Genomic DNA, 19754 nt, shown 5'->3' with positions numbered 1-19754 from the left:
GGCACGGCCTCAAAGGGGATGGGCTCCAGAGCAGGGCTTCCAGAAACAGTGTCCAGACCACCCGGAAGAGTGCAGACTCCAGAGTGCCATCCTGACCTACTGGCTCAGCGGTCCCCGGGGTGGTGGGGGGGGGGGGGGGGGGCTGGATCTGTGGTTCAGCCAAGCCCTGTGGAGGTTCCCTGGCCAAGCCCTGGGGTCATGATCACTGCTCTGACTTCCTCCAGCAGGGGCATGGCCTTTGCCCCCCCGGTTCACAAGAGAAAGCGGTTCCGTGTGCTGACCGCAATCTCCATCCCGCACGTGAGATGCCGGACGTGGCTGAAAGTCTTGGGTGCCAGCCAGCGTAGGGCCGGACCTGGATCAGGTCCCACCGGCTCCGGGTTCCAGACTCCCGAGGGGGAGTTTCCGAGCATCTCGATGCCACGCCTGACCCCACACGGGGACCCTGCAGAGCTGGTTTGTTCTCACAACTTGGCATCCCGGGCCGGCCCGGCTCCGTGCGTGAGGGGGCACAGTCAGGAAGCGGTGGGGCAGCGGCGTGCTGGGCGGGCTTGTGAGGGTCAAAGACGCTCATCCCCTCCCCAGGCATCTTCGGTGGTGTCACTGCGGTAGCTGGAAATCGGCCATGGGAGCATTTACACCAGGGAAATCAGCAAATGCTACACACACTAGTGCTTGGTTTTGCTTTCTCAATCATTAAAAATGCTCAGCCCAGGGGCGCCTGTGTGGCTCAGTCAGTTGAGCGTCCAACTTCGGCTCAGGTCATGATCTCATGGTCCGTGAGTTCTAGCCCTGCAGCGGGCTCTGTGCTGACAGCTCAGAGCCTGGAGCCTGCTTCGGATTCTGCCTTCCTTTCTCTCTGCCTCTCCCCCACTTGCACTGTCTCTCTCTCTCTCTCTCTCAAAACTAAGTAAACATCAACACAATTTTTTTTTTTTAAATGCTCAGCCCAGACTTGGGGGTAGTGCATTTCCTTGGAAATAGGACATCTGGCCAAGGGCCCTGACATTTGGAGGTCAGACAGTCCTGGCTTCAAAGCTTTGCTCTGCTGGTGAGATGCTGGGTGCCCTTGGGGAAGCCGCCAAACCTCTCTGTGCTTTGGCTTCCTGCTCTGTAAGATCGAGCTTCATCCCACAGAGGGGACTGTGTCAGTCAATGGAAGAGCGTCTATGAAGCCACTAGCACAAAGGCCGGCCCCCAAGAGGGGTGCCACCTGGGGAGGCCTCTGCCTCCCAGCTTCCTGCTCCTTCCCCTCAGACCCGCTGTGCACCACGCCTGTGAGTGCAGCTGTCACATGCTCACGTGGAAACGGCTGCCGGACCTATCCTTTCGGGACCCCACGATGAGGTCCCCAGAGCACCCCCTGCGGCATCGGGTTGCACGGTAGGCGGTGCCTTTCTAAGTCACTAGACTCACTTCTCAGACCTCTGAGCTCTCCCTGCCCCTCTTAGCCCCTGAGCTGTCCCCGCCCCTGCTTCCCAAAGGAGGCCTGAGCTGGGAAAACATTCCCAGCGCTTCAGCTTTTGCAGACGAAATGGAAAAGAGAGCTTGGTGTGCGGATAACCCCAGAAAACCCAGGAATCCCACGTTCTGGGGAAGCCCTCTACGTCACCCCGCTGTGCGGGGCCTCCACCCCCACCGTCAGTCTAGACCCACTTGGGACTCCCATCCCGCACCCACCGGTGACCGGTGCCCTCCTAGGGTGCTCCCAGCCTGAGCCCGATGCTGACGGGGAGAAGGGACGCTCCGTCCTGTTCCCACCACACGTGCAATTTCCAGTCAAGAAAGGCAGGTCTGGTGTGTGGCGTTGACTTAAAGACCCCTGGCCCGAGAGACCGCTGGCCCCGGGGACTACCCTCGGCAAGTTCTGCCCAGGACCCATCAGGGGGGTCCCACCGGCTGGCAGGCAGGCCTCACCAGCAAGCGCACCTGCTCTGGCTTGCCCAGACGACCGCCAGTGGACTCAGTCAGCAGGCTGTCACCTCCAGGCCTGTCCCCCAGCCCGGCCAAGCGGCGGGAGCCTCCCCAACCGGCCTTCATCCCTCCCTGCTCACCGGCTCCCACCCCTCACCCACCCCAGAGTGTCCACCTAACTCAGGAACAGCTGCTGAAGCACCCAGAACGTCAAAGAGGTCTGCAAACCGCCTCCCTGGCTCCTTGGGGCATGATGGTCACTTTGCTGGGTCGTCCTGGCATACGACAGCCTCAAAGGTGGCCAGGAAGAGGGGGCTGGCTTCTGAATTCCCAGTGTCCCGCCCTCTCCACCCCTGCATGTCCAATGCACAGACTAGAATGCTTACCCACAGGAGGGGATGGCCTGAGCAACATTCTTGTCCTTTCCTGCACTGTTTGTGACACATTTTGGAAGAGGTCCAGGGTCTGGGCTTAGATGAAATGGAATGCTGGGAAACTCACTTTCACAACGATGCTGAGGGAGAGAAAGGGTTCACAGGAAACACCCTGAAGTGGAATAAGGGGAAGGAATGTGGTCAAGGCCCTACAGAGCGGTGTCCTCACCAGCCTGTCCACAGTCTGAAATTCCACCATTAGTGATTCATTCCTCTGGCTAGTACCGCTGACACGCCTAGAAGGGGGTCACCTTCATTATCAGAGGTTGGTGCTCACGTGGACCACTAAGAGAGCTATGAGGATACGAGGCTGGGAGTTTAACTCGTTATCCTACTGAACCTTCAAGCAACGCTGCAAAGTGCCGCCTTACTATACCCATTTTATAGCTGAGGACACTGAGGCACAGAGAGGTTAAGGAACTGGCCCAAGCCCTTACTAACAGAAGATGCCACATTTGATGTCAGACCCAGCAGGACACAGTGCCTCTCTCAAAGAGCTCCTGGGTCGGGGAGCAGGTGCAAGGACCAGGGTGACAAAGGACAGAGATCAAAGCTGTGGTGCAGGTGAGCACGGGGGGTGTTGGGAAGCAGGCGGGAGCCCCCCAAGTCAGAGGAAGGCCGGAAGTCCCTCGATACTGATGCCCGAGCAGGGCTTTGAAGGAGGAGTGGGGATGAGACGGGTGGATGGAGGGGTGAACCCGCGCCTCAAAAGGTGTGGGGCACGAAGGGGCAGGCTGCCTCGGGGGGGAAAATGATGCAAGACCAAAACGGCAGGAGGAGGCGGCAGGAAATGAAGGTATCACATAAAGAGCTCAGCTGCAGAGCCACTGAGGTCCCAGGTCCCAGGCACCCAGGCCTGGTCCCGTAACGGGGCTTTGGCTGTGACAGGACTTTCAGCTCGGCACGGGGCTGGGGCCTTGCTTTGGGAGGTTTCCTGATGGGCTTCCCAGAGCTAAGGCGAGCCCCTCCCCCTGCCTCAGGCCCAGCCAGAGATCACAGCACTGCGTCCCTGCCCCCATTCAGGGAAGAGCGCCTCCCCAGGGCCCCGCCCCCACGAAGCTTCCTCTCCTCATCCCCAACCTCCTGACCCCAACTGATGGCGAGCAGACCAGATGAAGGCAGCTTCCAGAGGCTGGGAGTGCCAGCGGAGACACACAGACATGCACGCGTGTGTGCACACCCGCACACGCCCACGCGCAGGCCCGAGAGGAAAAAAATCCCCAAAGCATCTGCTGGCTCAGAACCCGCCTATCTCAGGAATGTGTTGGATGATTTAAAACTGGCTTCGGTACACGGGGATTCCAGATGCTGGGACCCTGAAGTATCCTGGAATGTACTAGAACGAAGCATAAGGCATCCTGTCTTTTTGCCCACCCAACTCTGGTTGGGAGTCGCAGACTGAGGCCTGTCTACCTTGAGACAGGTTTGATCCAGAGATTCTGAGATTCCCATTCAGATCGGGGGCTGGGCCTGGATCCCCTCCCGAGTAAATGTCCACGCGCCAGGTCAGAGCGGCCAGCCCAGCCCCTGGAGGAGGCTGTGAGGACAGGTCCCTGGAGGCCTTGACATTGGGCTGCTGGGGGCTTCAGAGGTGGGAGTATCCCAACACCGGAGACACTCTGCCCAGATCCCTATGGAACCTTCCCTCTGGCGCTCATGGGAGGAGCCTCTCAGGGTCACTGATTGGCAACAAGCAAGAATCACCGAATGTTGGCATCACGAGCCCTAAACGTGGAGCAGGCCAGCAAGTTCCAGGCCCGCCGCACCCCCCCCCCCCCCCGCCCCCAACCAACGAATGGCTGATAACTTCTCTGGGTTTGTCAGCATAAGAAGAGAACGTCTGCCCTGAGGGTCTCTGCACCGAGAACCAGCTACAGTGGAGCACAAGGTCAGGTATGCTCAGGTTGCCTGCCTTAGTTTCCCCTTACTGCCCCCAGACCGCCCACTCCAGGGGCTTCCCCGAAAGGGACAAGGGAGAAGGAGTGCAGGAGGCAAGCACGCTCCCCCGCCTGGAGACAGACATTTAACTGGTCTGGCCGCCACCCCAGTGCAGAGCACGCCAGGCAAGAAAGGCTAAGAGGCGCCATCATGAGTGCTGAGCTGCCCTGAGCACCGCCTGGAGGAGAATTCTGATGCCGCACCATGCTGCAGTTGATTGGTAATGTCTGCTGTGGTCACAGGTATTCACCATCCCTGATCTAAAGCTGGGTGACTCCCTGAACAGGGCGCGATTCCCCAGCCAGGACTTTGGTAGCAGAGGAGGCCCTGGCCGGCCGGGTACAAACAACCCACTGACTCCCTAACAGATTTCTGAGGACCTTAAGGAGCACATATTGGCCCAGGGTCCCCCCCAGTTTGCCAGGACAATGTCTGCTCCCTTTTCTGAAGACATTAATGTTGTCTGTATTAGGAAACGCTTGCCTAGAATAGAAACACGTTACAGGGTTAACTTCTCCTCTGTAAATATGACTAAATGTGTTCTTTCTCACCTGGGACCCTAAGGACGTTCTGGCTGTTACCAACCAGAAGTAGCCTCAGACCCATCAAAAGCTCTGCCCGTGGACACGCAGACGGGCCTGGGCGCTGTGCTCTGGACCACCGTTCACAGAAACACTTCCCATGATGCTCTGCCCTGTGCAGTCTGGGCCACCTCATTTGGACACCTTGGTCTGCAGGGTGCTGGGCAGATAGAGGTACCTCCAGATGGCATAGTAGTGGGTGCCAGCACCAAGTGCCACAAAGAGATGCCAGATGGCGTGGGCAAAGGGGATCCTCCCGTCACTCTTGAAGAACACCATGCCCAAGCAGTAGAAGACCCCGCCGGTCATCAGCTCCCAAATGCCCTCGGTGTTGGGCTGTCGGCAAGAACAAGGGTGGGGCGCAGGTCAGAAGAGCAGGCAGCAGGGCCGGGAGCACCCCACCATCCCCCCTCCCACCCAACGAAAAGAGACGTGCATGGTGAGCCTCCCCAGATTCCCGGGAAGGTGTCCCCACATGTGCTGTCAATTCCCCCCAGATTAATTCTCAAATGACACTCGGTTCTATCAAAATCCCAAAGAATATTCTACCGTCTATCTTTTCTAAAAATTAACACATCTGGGTATACACCCAAGAGAAGTGAAGGCAAGGACTTGAACAGATACGTGTACAGCCAGGTTCACAACAGGCAAAGCGTGGAAGCAACCGCACGTCCATCCACGGATGAATGGATAAATGAACCACTGTTCTTGTCAGTTCACACAATGGACTATATCACCCCGAGCTAACAAGGAAGGAAACTCTGACAGCTGCTACCACATGGATGAACCTGGGGGACGTGATGCTGAGTGGCATAAGCCAGACACAGAAGGACGAACACTGCAGGATGCCACGCATATAAGGTCCCAGGACTTCATCAAATGCACGGAGGCAAGAAGTAGAATGGAGGTGACCAGGGGCTGGGGGAGGAGGAACAGGGAGTCAGTGTCTAACGGGGACAGAGGTTCAGTTAGGGAAGATGAGAAGGTTCTGGACATGGACGGTGGCGACAGATCCACAATAATGTGAATGTGCTTAACGCCACTGAACTGTATACTTAAGACGGCTAAAATCATAAACTTTATGCATATTTTATCACAATTTTTTTAAAAGTAATACATGTCCACGGTGAAACATTTTAGAGAAACCAAACCAAAACTACGAAGAGAAAAGTAGTGAGGGCACCTGGGCGGCTTAGTGGGTTAAGCGTCTGACTCTTGATTTCGGCTCGGGTCATAATCTCACGGTCCATGGGATCGAGCCCCGTGCCGGGCTCTGCACGGACAGCACGGGGCCTGCTTGGGATTCTGTCTCCCTCTGTCTCTCTCCGCCCCTCCCCCACTAGTGCGCGTGCTCTCTCTCTCGCTCTCTCAAAATAAATAAACTGAAAAAGAAAGTAGTAGTCCCAGCCTTCAGAGATGAGCACTATTAACAAGGGAGTCGTTCGTGGTTAAAGGAACAGCAGAGACCGCGTGAGAACTTGCCACGCCACCCCCCCATGCCCCTGGGTCCACTTTTACACGCATTACAGGCTACCGCTGTTAACAGTGCTTTACGGTATCCTTCCAGAAACGTTCTCTCCGCGTGCAATACGCAACACGCACTTCATACGTATGTACTATGCACAGGAACGGATCTTTCTCGATCATTCCAGATAAACGGGCTCACGCCATCCCCACCATGCTGTGACTCCATGCTGGATTCACTCCTCTGCTGGGGATCGGTCTGCGTTCCCACAGCGGGAGCCATCTCCGTTCTTTTCAGCCGCTGCGGAGCATCCGCCAACGTATGTGCTCAGTCCTCGAGAGTGTGGTGCCTCCCAGTACTTGCCACGTGCCGGGCACCGCCGGAACGGCCTCGGTGGGTTATCTGACGCCACCTTCACAACGTCCTCATGAGGCGGGTGTCCCTCTATACGGCGGTCATGGAAACACGCCCACGACACGTGGTAAGCGAGCAAAGCACACTGCAGAGCAGCACATTTCGTGTCACCTCGTCTTTTTAGAAGAAAAGCCAAGTCAGCGTGTCTGCAAAGCCACGTGGACTTGCACGTAAATAAATAGAAGGGACACACAGCAACCAGAATGGGGGTTGCAGCTGGGGCGGGATATTGGGAGAAGGCAGAAGGCGGCTTGGCTCGTCCACATACTTTCAGACTCATTTTTTGCAGTGACTATGTGTTTAAACATATGCTCACCATATACAAGTATATAAGTACTTAAATGTATGCAAGTATACATGTACTTAAATATGCAATACATAAGTTGATGGATACCGTATAATTGAATATTTATCCCACGTCATTCGTAAAATTCAAAACACTTTTAATAAGTTTAAATGAGTCTTTAAAATTTTGAAAATATGTATTTAATATACGTTATATCATGTAATATTTAATATATTTCATAAAATTTGTAAGAATTTGAAAATAAATTCAAATACAATTTTTTAACGTTTTGATTTTGAAAATGCTTATTGAGTATAAATTATACAATGCAATCTAATAAAATTCATTAAAATTTTGAAAGAAATTGAGTAGCTTTAAATTAAAAGACATTTCATAGAAATTATAAAAATGTAATGTTTAATATACTTCATAAATTTAAAAAAATTTTAAAAAGTAAATTTAAATTTTTTTTATTTTTTTAATATAATTCATTGTCAAGTTAGCTGACATACAGTGTATACAGCACGCTCTTGGCTTCAGGAATAGATTCTCACGATTCATTGCTTACATACAACAAACACCCAATGCTCATCCCGACACGTGCCCTCCTCAATGCCCATCACCCATTTTTTAAACATAAATTTAAATTTCTTTAATTCAAAAACTTTTTTGGTAACATAAATTATACAGTGTAATATTTAGTTTAATATAATTCATACTTTTTTTTAACTTTTATTTATTTTGAGAGAGAGAGAGCATGAGCAGGGGAACAGCAGACAGAGGGAGAAGAGAGAATCCCACGCAGGCTCTGTGCTGACAGTCTCAGATGCAGGGCTCAAACTCACAAACCATGAGATCATGACCCGAGCCTAAATCAAGAGTCGGACTGAGCCACCCAGTCACCCCTAATTCATAAAATTTTTTAAATAAGTTTAAATATTAAATTTTTTTTATTTTAAAATATTTAATATAAAATACACAGTGTAATACTTAATATACTTCATAAGATTTTTAAAAATTTAAGAATACATTTAAAGTACGTTTAAGATTTTTAAAACTTTAAAAATATTTATTTAATATAAATTATATAGTGTAATATTTAATTTAATACACTTCATAAACTTTTTTTAAATTTAAAAAGCAATTTAAATAATTTGACTTTAGAAACTTAAAAATATTTAATATGAATTACATAATTTAATATTTAATAGATAACTTAAATATATGTACTTAAATGAAAATAAACTTGGAGGGGGGAAAAAGCAACCTGTAAGAATAAATACAAATCATCGGGAAAATGCTGAGCAGGAGGACTAATGGGGCCACGGATTAAAACGCAATTAAGCTACACTAAGTAAAATGGTCTGGTGCCAGGATAGAGACATTCCCCTTGATGAAACAGAATTGAAATCTCGGAAGCAGACGCACATATATGCATGAATTTAACAGTTTCACACAGCGGTTTTCAACGGCAGATAATGGACATCACTGGCTAAGTATTCGGGGAGGAATCACCACGTACAGGGGAAACAAGAGTTAGAAGAAAAGTTACCTATTAAAGGTTAAACCACAAAAGAAACAGGAGAAAATACGGGTGACTGTTATCCCTAAACTTGGGGAAAGGAAGACCTTCCTAACCATAACGCTTAGGATAAAACCCATACAACTTAAAAAACAAACAAACCTGTGAGATTTCACTGAATATCCTTTTGACATCAACCAACAATAACAGTATAAAAATAATAAACTGTTACTTGGCCTAGGGAGGGTACCAGGCAGTCTGAATTTACCGTGCCCACCTCACAGATGGGGCAACCGAGGGTCAGGGAGGAGACAGGGTCCACGCACGGCCACCCAGCTTCTTCTCTTCCTGGGCGGGGGCCTCAGTCCTCTCCCTGCAAGGCTCTGCCCCTCACAGGCTGGGCAAAGCTACCCGGAGATCCTACGCCCCACAGTCTGAGGTTATGGGGGTACACCCTGGCCTGGCCACTCAGGGGCCACAAAAGCGCTGCCGGCTGCCTCCCCTCTCGGTGTCCATCTCCAGTGACGCCCGGGGCAAGGACGCTGAATCCTGTGGGTACGCCTCCCGCGCTCCATATGGGCTCAGAAAGTGTGCAGTGAGGGAACCTGGTTGCCCTTTCTGGGCTTGGTTTGGGAGCTTAGGATGTGGCAACACCAAAGGGGGTAATCATTAAGTCCTGAGCCTCGGCTCTGCCTCCGTGCCCAGGGATGTTATTATACAGATTGAATTTAAATTTTTTTTTTTCAACGTTTATTTATTTTTGGGACAGAGAGAGACAGAGCATGAACGGGGGAGGGGCAGAGAGAGAAGGAGACACAGAATCGGAAACAGGCTCCAGGCTCCGAGCCATCAGCCCAGAGCCTGACGCGGGGCTCGAACTCACAGACCGCGAGATCGTGACCTGGCTGAAGTCGGACGCTTAACCGACTGCGCCACCCAGGCGCCCCTATACAGATTGAATTTAGCAACTGGGTACTACGTCCCACGCACCATTCTAATCCCTCTCCGTGGGATTTATTTTTTTAAAATTTTTTTTTCAACGTTTATTTATTTTTGGGACAGAGAGAGACAGAGCATGAACGGGGGAGGGGCAGAGAGAGGGAGACACAGAATCGGAAACAGGCTCCAGGCTCTGAGCCATCAGCCCAGAGCCCGACGCGGGGCTCGAACTCACGGACCGCGAGATCGTGACCTGGCTGAAGTCGGACGCTTAACCGACTGCGCCACCCAGGCGCCCCCCTCTCCGTGGGATTTAATCCTTAAACACACAGCAGGGCTGAAGCGTGGAGGGTCACAGCTCACTGGAGGTTGGGCAGAGTCGGTGCTGCAGAGCCGAGGAGTCGAGCCCCCCCCCAGGATTAAGCCGCATGCTCTACGACCCCTCTAGACCTCACTCTGCCCGTGTGCCAGAGGAGGGGCTCCGACTGGACAACCCCGAGTCACCCCGGGTCCCTCCGGCCAGCCGGCAGCCCCCAGGCCGGGTGGGTGGTACTTACCATTGAGAGGATGACCAGGGCGGGGAAGAAGCCCATGATAACATAGCAGAGCAGCTCCACGAGCTTGTACCTGGCGGGAAGACAAGCCATCTGGGCCTCGGGACAGCGTAAGGCTCCCCGTGCTGGGTAGGAGGGGACCCCTGACCGAGTGAGGAGGACTCCACCCTCTGCCCAGCACTCCTCGGCTCAGATGCCACCCAGCTCCACGCAGCAGGTGCTGGCGGAACTGGGTGGTCCTGGTTTCCGCCCTCGCGAGGACAGGCCAGGATTGCCAATGCTGAGTGTGGCACGCTCCAGCCCGGACGGTCATTACCATGTCATCTGAGCACCTCCTCCCGCTGGGCCCAAGCAGCCGCCTTCCATCCACCCGAGTGGCCACATCGACTGACACCTGCGTGCCAGGAAGTCAACTGTTCCCTTTTGCTTCTCTGTTTCTTTCCTCACCCGACAACAGGACGGAAGTAAAGGGAGTCCCCGTCACCTGCTAACCCGGTTTAGGGAAGGTGGGCAACACGTGACCCACAGGGCCTTTTCAAAAACCTCTTCAGATTGAGCCTACAGGCTGTGGCCTTGGGGCCATCCACGGGCCCGAGCCCCAGGATGTCAGGCAGAGCAGTGCCGTCACGCTTCGGAGTCATCTTGGGGGCTCTCATCTCCCCAGGAGCAGAGAGGAGGCCCCGCCTCCCCTGGGCTCCCACTCCCACCCCCGCCCCCGCCCCCCCAGCCCTGGCTTACCGCTCATGGAAGAAGAAGACATAGACGGTGCCCACAGAGGCCATGATCCAGACCAGCCAACGCATATGCGAGGCCCAGGGGCCCAGCTCCCGAAGGTTCAACCTGGGAGAGAGCCGAGGGCACAGCCTGAGGGGGGTTGCTCCCTTCCGTGCCACAGGAAGGCTGACCCCAGAGAAAGCCTGTGCCCTAAGGCTCCCCAGAAGGGCCATGGGCTGTCGTGGAAAAACCCGAGAAACGCTGTTTGGTACGTGCACACGGCTCAGAAAGGACATTCATCACGGCACGGACCACACAGGAAGAGCCAGAAGGTACCCAAATGTCTGCCAGGAGGGGAAGGGGGACTGGTTGGTTATCAACTTCCTGCCTCTCAGCTCCAAACCCCCACTTTCTGCCTGCTCCGAGATAACGGAGACAAGGGAGCCCGACTGAGTCCGTTCTTCCCCGGCCGCAGGCACGATGTTGGGCTTTGTCGGGGAGTGCAGTGAAGACGCTTCGCAGGAGGAAAGGCTCTTCCTTCCGGACCCCTGCGGTCCTCCCACCACATTCCCTGGGGAGCAGGCTTTTCTCTCCACTGCTAGGCCAGGCTGTTTCCCCAGGGCGAGCTGCCTGGCGGGGCACGGCTTTCTCCAGCACTTGGCCTCAGCTGTTCTCCAGGTGTTGACCTGGGTGCCGGCGGTACAGCGGCAGGTCCCGGATGCTGCAGGCCCGTGGCCCAGGCCAGGGGGCTGCTCCCCGCACCCTGTCTTCAGCCCCACACACCTGCACACGGGGCCCCCTCCCCCGTCAGGGACTCCCGTCCAGCAGTCTGACCTTCACCCTGAGCAGCCGTCTGCACGACTGAACCGCACCGAAACGCTCTAGGTTCCTGCAGGGGCCTCTCTAGCTGCTGGTTCCAGGAGCACCCAGCAAACAGCAGCTTCCCCGGCACGGAGCAAGTGCTGAAGCTCGGTACCTCCCGTGGCTGGCCTCCCCCGGCACCCCAGAGGGCTGATTTCCAGCAAGCCGCACCCACAGGCCCCTCGGGAGCTTCTCTGCCATCCCGTGCGCAAAGACCGGACCCTTTTTGGGGCGCCTGGGTGGCTCAGTTGGTTAAGCGACTTCAGCTCAGGTCATGATCTCATGGTTCGTGAGTTCAAGCCCTGCGTCGAGCTCTGTGCTGATAGCTCAGAACCCAGAGCCTGCTTCGGATTCTGTGTCTCCCTCTTTCTCTCTGCCCTTCCTCTTCCTGTGCTCTCGCTCACTCTCTCTCTCTCTCTCTCAAAAACAAATAAACATTAAAAAAAAAAAAAAAGACCAGACCCTTTCCAATGAGGTGGGAGGTCTGCCCTGGACGGAGGGACAGGTCCATAGTTGTCCCTTGTATCTGCCGCTCCTGGCTTCTCTGGATTTGTCACGGACGCTGGTTAACCAATTCTCCACTATTCCAATCTCCTATTATTAATTCTTTATGCCAAATTATCCGTCAGAGCGGTTTGAAAATAGAACCATCTGCAACTAGGCGCATACATCTCCAAGGCATGCCGGCAGGTGTTGGGGTGGGGAGCGAGTGGAGAACAGCAGGGCTGTATTATCTGCATATGTGAAGACAGACCTGTAAACGCACAGACACTGACCCGAGTCCCTTGTCGACGGGGACGTGGGAGCTCCATCTAGAAAGGGGCAGTCAATGATGGTTGTGGTTTGGCGGCGGGGGGGGGGGGGGGGGGGGGGGGCGTGTGTGGATGGGTCCTTTCACTTTTTTCTCGAGTGAATTTCTTGAGTGAGAATACCTTATGTAAAACCTCTGCCCTCCCTGTCCCCACAAAAAAGCAAGTGGCTCGGAGTCCATTTGTCATTATAAAGAAGTTAAGTTGGATGTCCATCGACTGACAAATGGATAAAGAAAAGGTGGTAAGTACACAGGAACATTACCCGGAGATCCAAAAGATTGAAATCTTACCATTTGCAACAACGTGGATGGAACTAGAGTGTATGTATTATGTTTAGCGAAATAGACAAAGACACATGCGCGATTTCACTCACATGTGGAATTTAAGAAACAAAACAGAGGAACACAGGGCAAGGGAAGGAAAAATAAGATAAACACAGGGAGGGGGACAAACCACAAGAGACTCTTAAATACAGAGAACAAACTGAGGGTTGCTGGAGGGGAGAGGGGTGGGGGATGGGCTAAATGGGCAAGGGACATCAAGGAGGGCACTTGTTGGAATCAGCACCGGGGGTTGTATGTAAGTGACACATCATTAAATTCTATTCCTGAAATCTTATTACACTATATATTAACTTAGATTTAAATTAAAAAAAAAAAAGTTAAGTCGGGGCACCTTGGGTGGCTCAGTCAGTTAAGCATCCGACTCTTGGCTTCGACTCAGGTCACCATCTCGGGGTCGTGAGATTGAGCCCCCAATCGGGCTCCGCACTGGGCACGGAGTCTGCTTTAGATTCTTTCTCTCCCTCTACCGCTTACCCTCTCTCTCAAATAAATAAACAACAGCAAAAAAGAAGTTATACTAAAAACCTTAAAGGTAAAAATAAATAAATAACTTGACTCATTACCCAAAAGAACCATCAGTGAAGATCTTTCTAGATCTCCAAACAGACACAACATAGGCCAATGGGTAGGAGAATGAGTAGAGATGGGATGGAGGGCGTGGGCGGAGGAAGGGATAGAAGGAGAATGGGCTAGTATGGAGGTCGAGGGCGAGGAAGGAGCGAGCATCAACCACATTTTTTTACTAAAATATCACAGAGAATTTCAACTTGACTTTAACAGAAGAAAATGAACCCTTCCCCCGCCTAAAAAAAATGTGCTGAACTTCCAACAAATATTTCTGCTTTTCTCTTTCTACCATGCCAGAGCCCTTCCACCACCTTCTACAACCTTTATTTAAGTAAAGACTGTGTGCAGGAATCTTACACGTGGACCTACATCCAAGCTATCAAAAACAAACACAAAAAGATGGGGTTTCCTGACTGAGGCAAGGATGGGGGGAACCCACGGTCATTCACACCCCCACCCCCCGTGGTCCTCTGGGTACCTCCAGGCCTCCGCAGAAAACAGCTTGAGAACCAGAGCAATTCAAAGAAAGGTACCCACCAGGGGCGCCTGGGTGGCTCAGTCGGTTAAGCGACTGATTCTTGATTTCGGCTCAGGTCATGATCTCGCGGCCTCTCGGGTTCAAGCCCCACATCAGGCTCTGAGCGGGCACCGCGTAGCCTGCTTAGGATTCTCTCTCTACCTCTCTAGCTGCCCTTCCCCCCCCCCATACTGTTTCTGTCTCTCTCAAAAATAAATAAACTTAATTTTTTCTTTTAATTAAAAAAAAAAAGTTCCCACCAAAGGAATGTACACCACCTGCCCCACGTCCCCTTTTCACCAGGCACCCACGTGGTCAGTTTTCCAGCCGGGAAACTGGTCACCAACCTTCTCTATCTCCCCCCTCACATCCAATCGACCCCCGCGTTCCGCTCATTCTTCCTCCTGAACGGCTCGCAGACCCAAGGCACGTTACCCGCTCCCCGCGTTCACGGCACTTAACCACCGTTGTGGTTCATCTCCTGGCTCGGTATTGGGACAGCCCACGTCTGTGTTCCCTGTGAGACCCTAAGTCCCATAAGGGGAGAGAGCCGGTACCTTGGCTTACGGCCTTATCCTCAGCCGCCGGCACAGGACCGGGACAGAGCCCGGGCCCAGTCAGCCGCAGCCGGGGGTAAAGAAGAGAAACGCAGGGATTAAATCAGCAGAGGGGAGGACAGTCCACGGATCGTTCTAGAAATCCATGTCAAAGACAGTTGCTGCAGCCGAGCACCAAACTTAGCTCCGCTCCACTCGGCCACATCCAAAAGGAAACCTGACATCGCCTGGTTCCTGGCAACCGCAGGTGGTGCGCCGGGCACACCGGGGCTGACCACAGCTAGCTGCGTGGAATGAGCTCCCTCCTCCTGTGGCTCCTGGGGTCTCTCTCCTGCTCCTGGCCTGCTCCAGCAGGCTGCCCCTCCCCCAGGACCTGTGCCTATTCTAGAAGCCTCCAGACATATGCCTGCCCACCTGAGCATCCGACGGTCAGAAGCATACTGGTTTTGGGGAGAGAAGCAGGTCCCCTCCTGTCCTGAAGCCCAGCTGGTCATGGGGCACCGTCTGCCCTGTCCCCAGGCAGGCAGCAGCGGGGCTGGTTTCTGGGGTAGCTGGGGGGGGGGGGAGACCAGCCCAGGAAACCTTGGCACTTGCACCCCCACCCACCTTCGGCGAGTCTGTCTACTCAGTGCCCTGCAAGCGTCTTTTCAATCTGTCCGTCCTCTCCGCTCGACCCCCATGGCCACGCCTGGGGTCCAGGCCGCCACCGCTTCTCCCCTAGGTCCTTGGGTCAGCCTCCCCCGCACCTCCACGCTCCCGAGACAGCGACCCTTCGGTCCAAACGATAAGACCACATCGAAGCCCTGCTTCAAACCCCCATCACCCTGGAGAATAGCCCGAGCAGCCTCCCATCTACACTCCGTTTGCCTCCACACTGGTATGAGAACAGCCAGAAAACCATGGTTCCGTAATCTCCCCAAAACCTGGGCACCACGCAAAGCCTGCTACAGGAGCATGGGCACCTGAGGTGCGGCCCCCAGAACACTGTCCGGCAGGGAGAGTAGCAGGTGGGCGGCAACCGTGACTCCGTGGGTCTCACCAGGCACGTGCTCCGTGGAAGAAGCAGGATCCGAGAGGACGAGGACGCCACTGACGCGAAATAAGCAATCAGGCGAAACTATCGTATGGCGACAGGTGTCGGGGCTGTGGTAACCTGGAGGGGGACGAGGGCGCTGGACGTGGTCTGCTTCAGCTGGGTGCGGGCCGCTGTGTGTGAAAATCGGCTTATTTTGCACAGGGACACGGGTGCACGCTCTGCAGGCACGGCACCTGCACGAGGCGTGTTTCCTAAAGCAACAGCCTTTGCGTACACACACAAAACCCACCCATCAGCACACATAACGAAAGAGAACGCCTCACTTATGATGGCCAAAAATAGAAGTTTCCTAGGCGAGCGGAGCTCAGTAGGTTAAGCATCTGACTTCAGCTCAGGTCACGATCTATCTCACGGTTCGTGGGTTCGAGCCCCGCGTGGGACTCTGTGCTGACAGCTCAGAGCCCGGAGCCTGCTTCAGATTCGTTGTCTCCCTCTCTCTGCCCCTCCCCTGCTTGTGCTCTGTCTCTGCCTCTCAGAATAAAAAAAAATAAATAAACATTTAAAAAAAAGAAAGAGGGGTGCCTGGGTGGCTCAGTCGGTTAAGCGTCCGACTTCGGCTCAGGTCACGATCTCACGGTCCGCGAGTTCGAGCCCTGCGTCGGGCTCTGGGCTGACAGCTCAGAGCCCGGAGCCTGCTTCAGATTCTGTGTCTCCCTCTCTCTCTGCCCCTCCCCCATTCATGCTCTGTCTCTCTCTGTCTCAAAAATAAATAAACGTCAAAAAAAAATTTTTTTTTAAAAGAAAGAAAGAAATTTCCTAGGCGAAAACAGAACGAACCTTCCCGTGGCTCCCCACCCTTCAGAAGCCCACACGCACATTCTGAGAGCAGCACACCTCCTCCAGGCGGCCCTCCCAAGGCCCCCACGCCACAGCAACACCTCCTCTGAGCTCCCACAGCTGCACGCACACAGGGCTGTCTTACCACGCCATCACTGTCCTGTCCCAGATGTCCATCCACCACCGAGACCCTCGGGGTCCAAACGCCCACCGTCACCCGGCCACACGGTACGCATTCACCAACCATGAGTGCAATGGCTCAGCCGCCTCCCCAGACTTGTAGAGCATGGCCTGAAGCTTTTTCCCCCAAATTTTTAAATGTCTATTTATTTTTGAGAGAGAAGGTGGGGGGGAGGGGGGAGAGTGTGCAGGGGAGGGGCAGAGATAGGAAGAGAGGATCCAAAGCAGGCTCCACGCTATGAGCGCACAGCCCAGTGTGGGGCTCAGACTCACGAACCACGAGATCGTGACCTGAGTGGAAATCAAGAACTGGCTGCTTGGCCTGACTGACCACCCAGGTGCCCCGGGTGTGGCCTGAAGCTTAGTGTTTATTTCAGAACCTTCCGGATTTACTACTAAATTAAGGTGGAAAACCCCGGGTCACTCGCTGGGGGAGTTTAAAACTGATACAATGTGTGGTGATCTGGCAACAGTTAACCAAATTACAAAGGTTCACTCCCTGCCGCCCAGGAGTCCAAGTCTCGCATTTATCAGACAAAGATCAGGCTTCACCACACAAAGCTGCTGTTTTTGTAGGTCAGAAAAGGCCGCGTCTCAGCAATTCATACGATTTGAGCCAACATATCCATGCGTGTGTGCTAAATGATACACAAACAACAAGATTCACTGAGGTTCTGTCTCTCTTGGCAAAGGGGTGGACCGTCCCACTGCCATAAATACCCACATACAGGGGACGGCCAGGAAACAGTATGCTGCTGTAGAAAGAAATAAAAGATTGGGGAGGGGCGCCTGGGTGGTTCAGTCAGTTAAGCGTCCTCCAACTTCGGCTCAGGTGATGACCTCGCGGTCTGTGAGTTTGAGCCCCGCGTCGGGCTCTGTGCTGACAGCTCAGAGCCTGGAGCCTGCTTCAATTCTGTGTCTTCCTCTCTCTGGTACCCCCCCCCCACTCACGCTTTGTCTCCCTCTCTCTCAAGAATAAATAAACATTTTTAAAAACTTAAAAAAAAAAAAAACAAAGAAAAAAGAAAAGATTGGGAAAATCTTGGGGCACCTGGGTGGCATAGTCAGTTAAGCAGCCGACTCTTGACTTCGGCTCAGGTCATGATCTCGCGGTTCATGAGTTCGAGCCCCACGTCGGGCTCTGCGATCACAGCACAGAGCCTGCTTTGGATCCTCTGTCTCCCTCTTTCTGGCCCTCTCACGCTCGCACACTCTCACTCTCTCTCTCCCTCTCTCTCAAAAATAAATCAACGTTAAAAAAAAAAAGAGGCCGCACTTCAATGTACTAATGTAGAGAGGTGTCCCTGGCAACATTACCGAGAACAAATGCAATTTGCAGTTTGTATGGTATCCTTCCCTTTTGTTCTAAAAGTTGGAGGAAAAATAGAAGTATAAACATATAAATTTACAATATCACGACACACGTATGTATGTGTGCACACATTTGCTCTTTTAGCACAAAGTAACTCTGGAAACACACACAAGAAACTGGTAATACGTAGTTGCTTCTAGAAGAAGAATGGGCAGAGGGCATCTTTTTACCCACACCCTTTTGTGCCGAGCCAGCATGTCACCCAGCCAAATACAAAAAGAAATTCAGAGAAAAGAGAAGAAGCCAGCCCTTCCCGGGAACGGCACACAGATGCTCACCAGGGCGCGTAGGAGGCCGCTATGAAGAAGTAGATGACCATGCGGTCGAACATGTGCAGGCAACGTTCCACCATCCTGGAGCAGAGAAGGGTCAGGGTCAGGGTCAGGGTCAGGGCCCCAGAGCCACGCCCTGGACAAACATGCTTCCCCGCAGGTGGGGAAGAGTCCGGGCTGGGGGCGGGCTCACCTCTACCCAGCCAAGACCCTTGGGCTTCCGGGTCCCCATCTGTGAGTGACCAGAGCAGTGGTTTTCAAACCAGGCTCCCCATGACCCTGGGAGTTGAATGGAGAACCCCCGCAGGTCTCTCAGAGGACCCCCCTTCTCCTGAAGGGTAAGGACGGACCCCCTTGCCTGCACTTGAATCACGGCAACTCTGCATTTTGGCTTTTTTTTTTTTTTTTAAGTTTATTTACTTATTTTGAGAGAGACACACACACGTGTGTTCACATGAAAAAGAGAGAGGCGAGCAGGGGAGGGGCAGAGAGAGGCGGGGGGGGGGGGGGGGGGGGGGGGGGAGAATTCCAAACAGGCTCTGGGTTCGTCAGCACAGAGCCGGATGTGGGGCTCGAACTCATGAACCACGAGATCATGACCTGAGCCAAAATCAAGAGTCAGACCCTTAACTGACTGAGGCACTCAGGCGCCCCTGCATTTTGGCTTTATACACTGAGCTTTTCAAAAGATTTCAAATGATGAACGAATTTGGTGGTTAAAACAAAATGCAACACCAACAAAACCATGTGCCCCCCGCCGAAAACTATGTGCTCCCTCCGACCTCAAAGACCCTCTGGGTCCTGGCATCCTGGTTCAGATCCAGGCTCTGGAGCCAGAAGGCCTGGGTTCGAGTCCCAACCTTACCACTTATGGACTGTATGACCTTGACCTAGCTCCTCACCATCTCTCAGCCTCGGCTCTCTCATCTGTCAAGCAGGGAGGATATCTGCAGCCTGTCACGGGCTGGCCGTGAGGGTTAAGTGAGTTGGTACTTTGCACGCCTAAGAAGAAGTACTCAACAAACACTGGCTGTTTTTGTTGTGACCTCACGTTGAGGAGCAAACTGGAGTCCTCCATATGTTTGCCCGGTGTGGTAACCAACCTCCAAAATGGTGCCCGAAGAGCCCCACCTTCTGGTAAGCCCACCCATGTGTAGCCCCCTCCCACGATGAATAAGGCAAACACACGTAACCAACAGGGGGCTGCGGAAAGGATGGCGTGTGATTTCTGAGTCTAGATCCTAAAAGATATTATCGCCTCTGCCTTGTCCTCTTGGAACACTAACTTTGGGAGAAATGAGCCACATGTCTGTGGAGAGGCCCATGTGGGAAGCACTGAGCACCCCGTAAACATCCAGCAGCAACCTGCCAGCCACCTTGCAAGCGGCCCCAGTCCCAGCCAAGCCTTCAGATGAGAGCAGCCCCGAGGCCCAGCACCTTGACTCCCCCAGAGATCGAGAACCACAGCCAGGCAGTTAAGCTCCTGAAATCCTGACTCCGAAGCTTTGGGAGATAGCCAAGGTTTCCAGTTACTCAAAACCTCTGTGATTTAGGGTCATGCGTTACAGAGCGATAGATAACTAATACAAGGCGTGGTTCTGTCCAGCAAACTTCAGCTCTCAATAAATCCGACCAGTG

The 19754-nt window shown here is 53.3% G+C and overlaps 1 protein-coding gene across 1 annotated transcript in view; it reads right to left on the bottom strand.

Annotated features, from left to right (window-relative positions):
* Window positions 1-11016, bottom strand: part of RADIL (Rap associating with DIL domain) — an 88126-nt gene extending 77110 nt beyond the window's left edge. Inside the window, exons 1-2 of the mRNA XM_032591581.1 lie at window positions 10786-11016; window positions 10051-10120 (exon numbers count right to left, since the gene is read on the bottom strand). Of these exons, the coding sequence (XP_032447472.1) occupies window positions 10051-10120; window positions 10786-10807 (92 nt within the window). The 5' untranslated portion in view covers window positions 10808-11016. The remainder of the gene's footprint in view (window positions 1-10050; window positions 10121-10785) is intronic.
* Between the last annotated feature and the right edge of the window lie 8738 nt (window positions 11017-19754).

The sequence above is a fragment of the Lynx canadensis genome, chromosome E3 (assembly GCF_007474595.2).
Source record: "Lynx canadensis isolate LIC74 chromosome E3, mLynCan4.pri.v2, whole genome shotgun sequence".
Taxonomy (NCBI): domain Eukaryota; kingdom Metazoa; phylum Chordata; class Mammalia; order Carnivora; family Felidae; genus Lynx; species Lynx canadensis.
The sequence above is the reverse complement of the archived record's forward strand: the minus strand, read 5'-3'. Positions and strand labels throughout refer to the sequence as shown.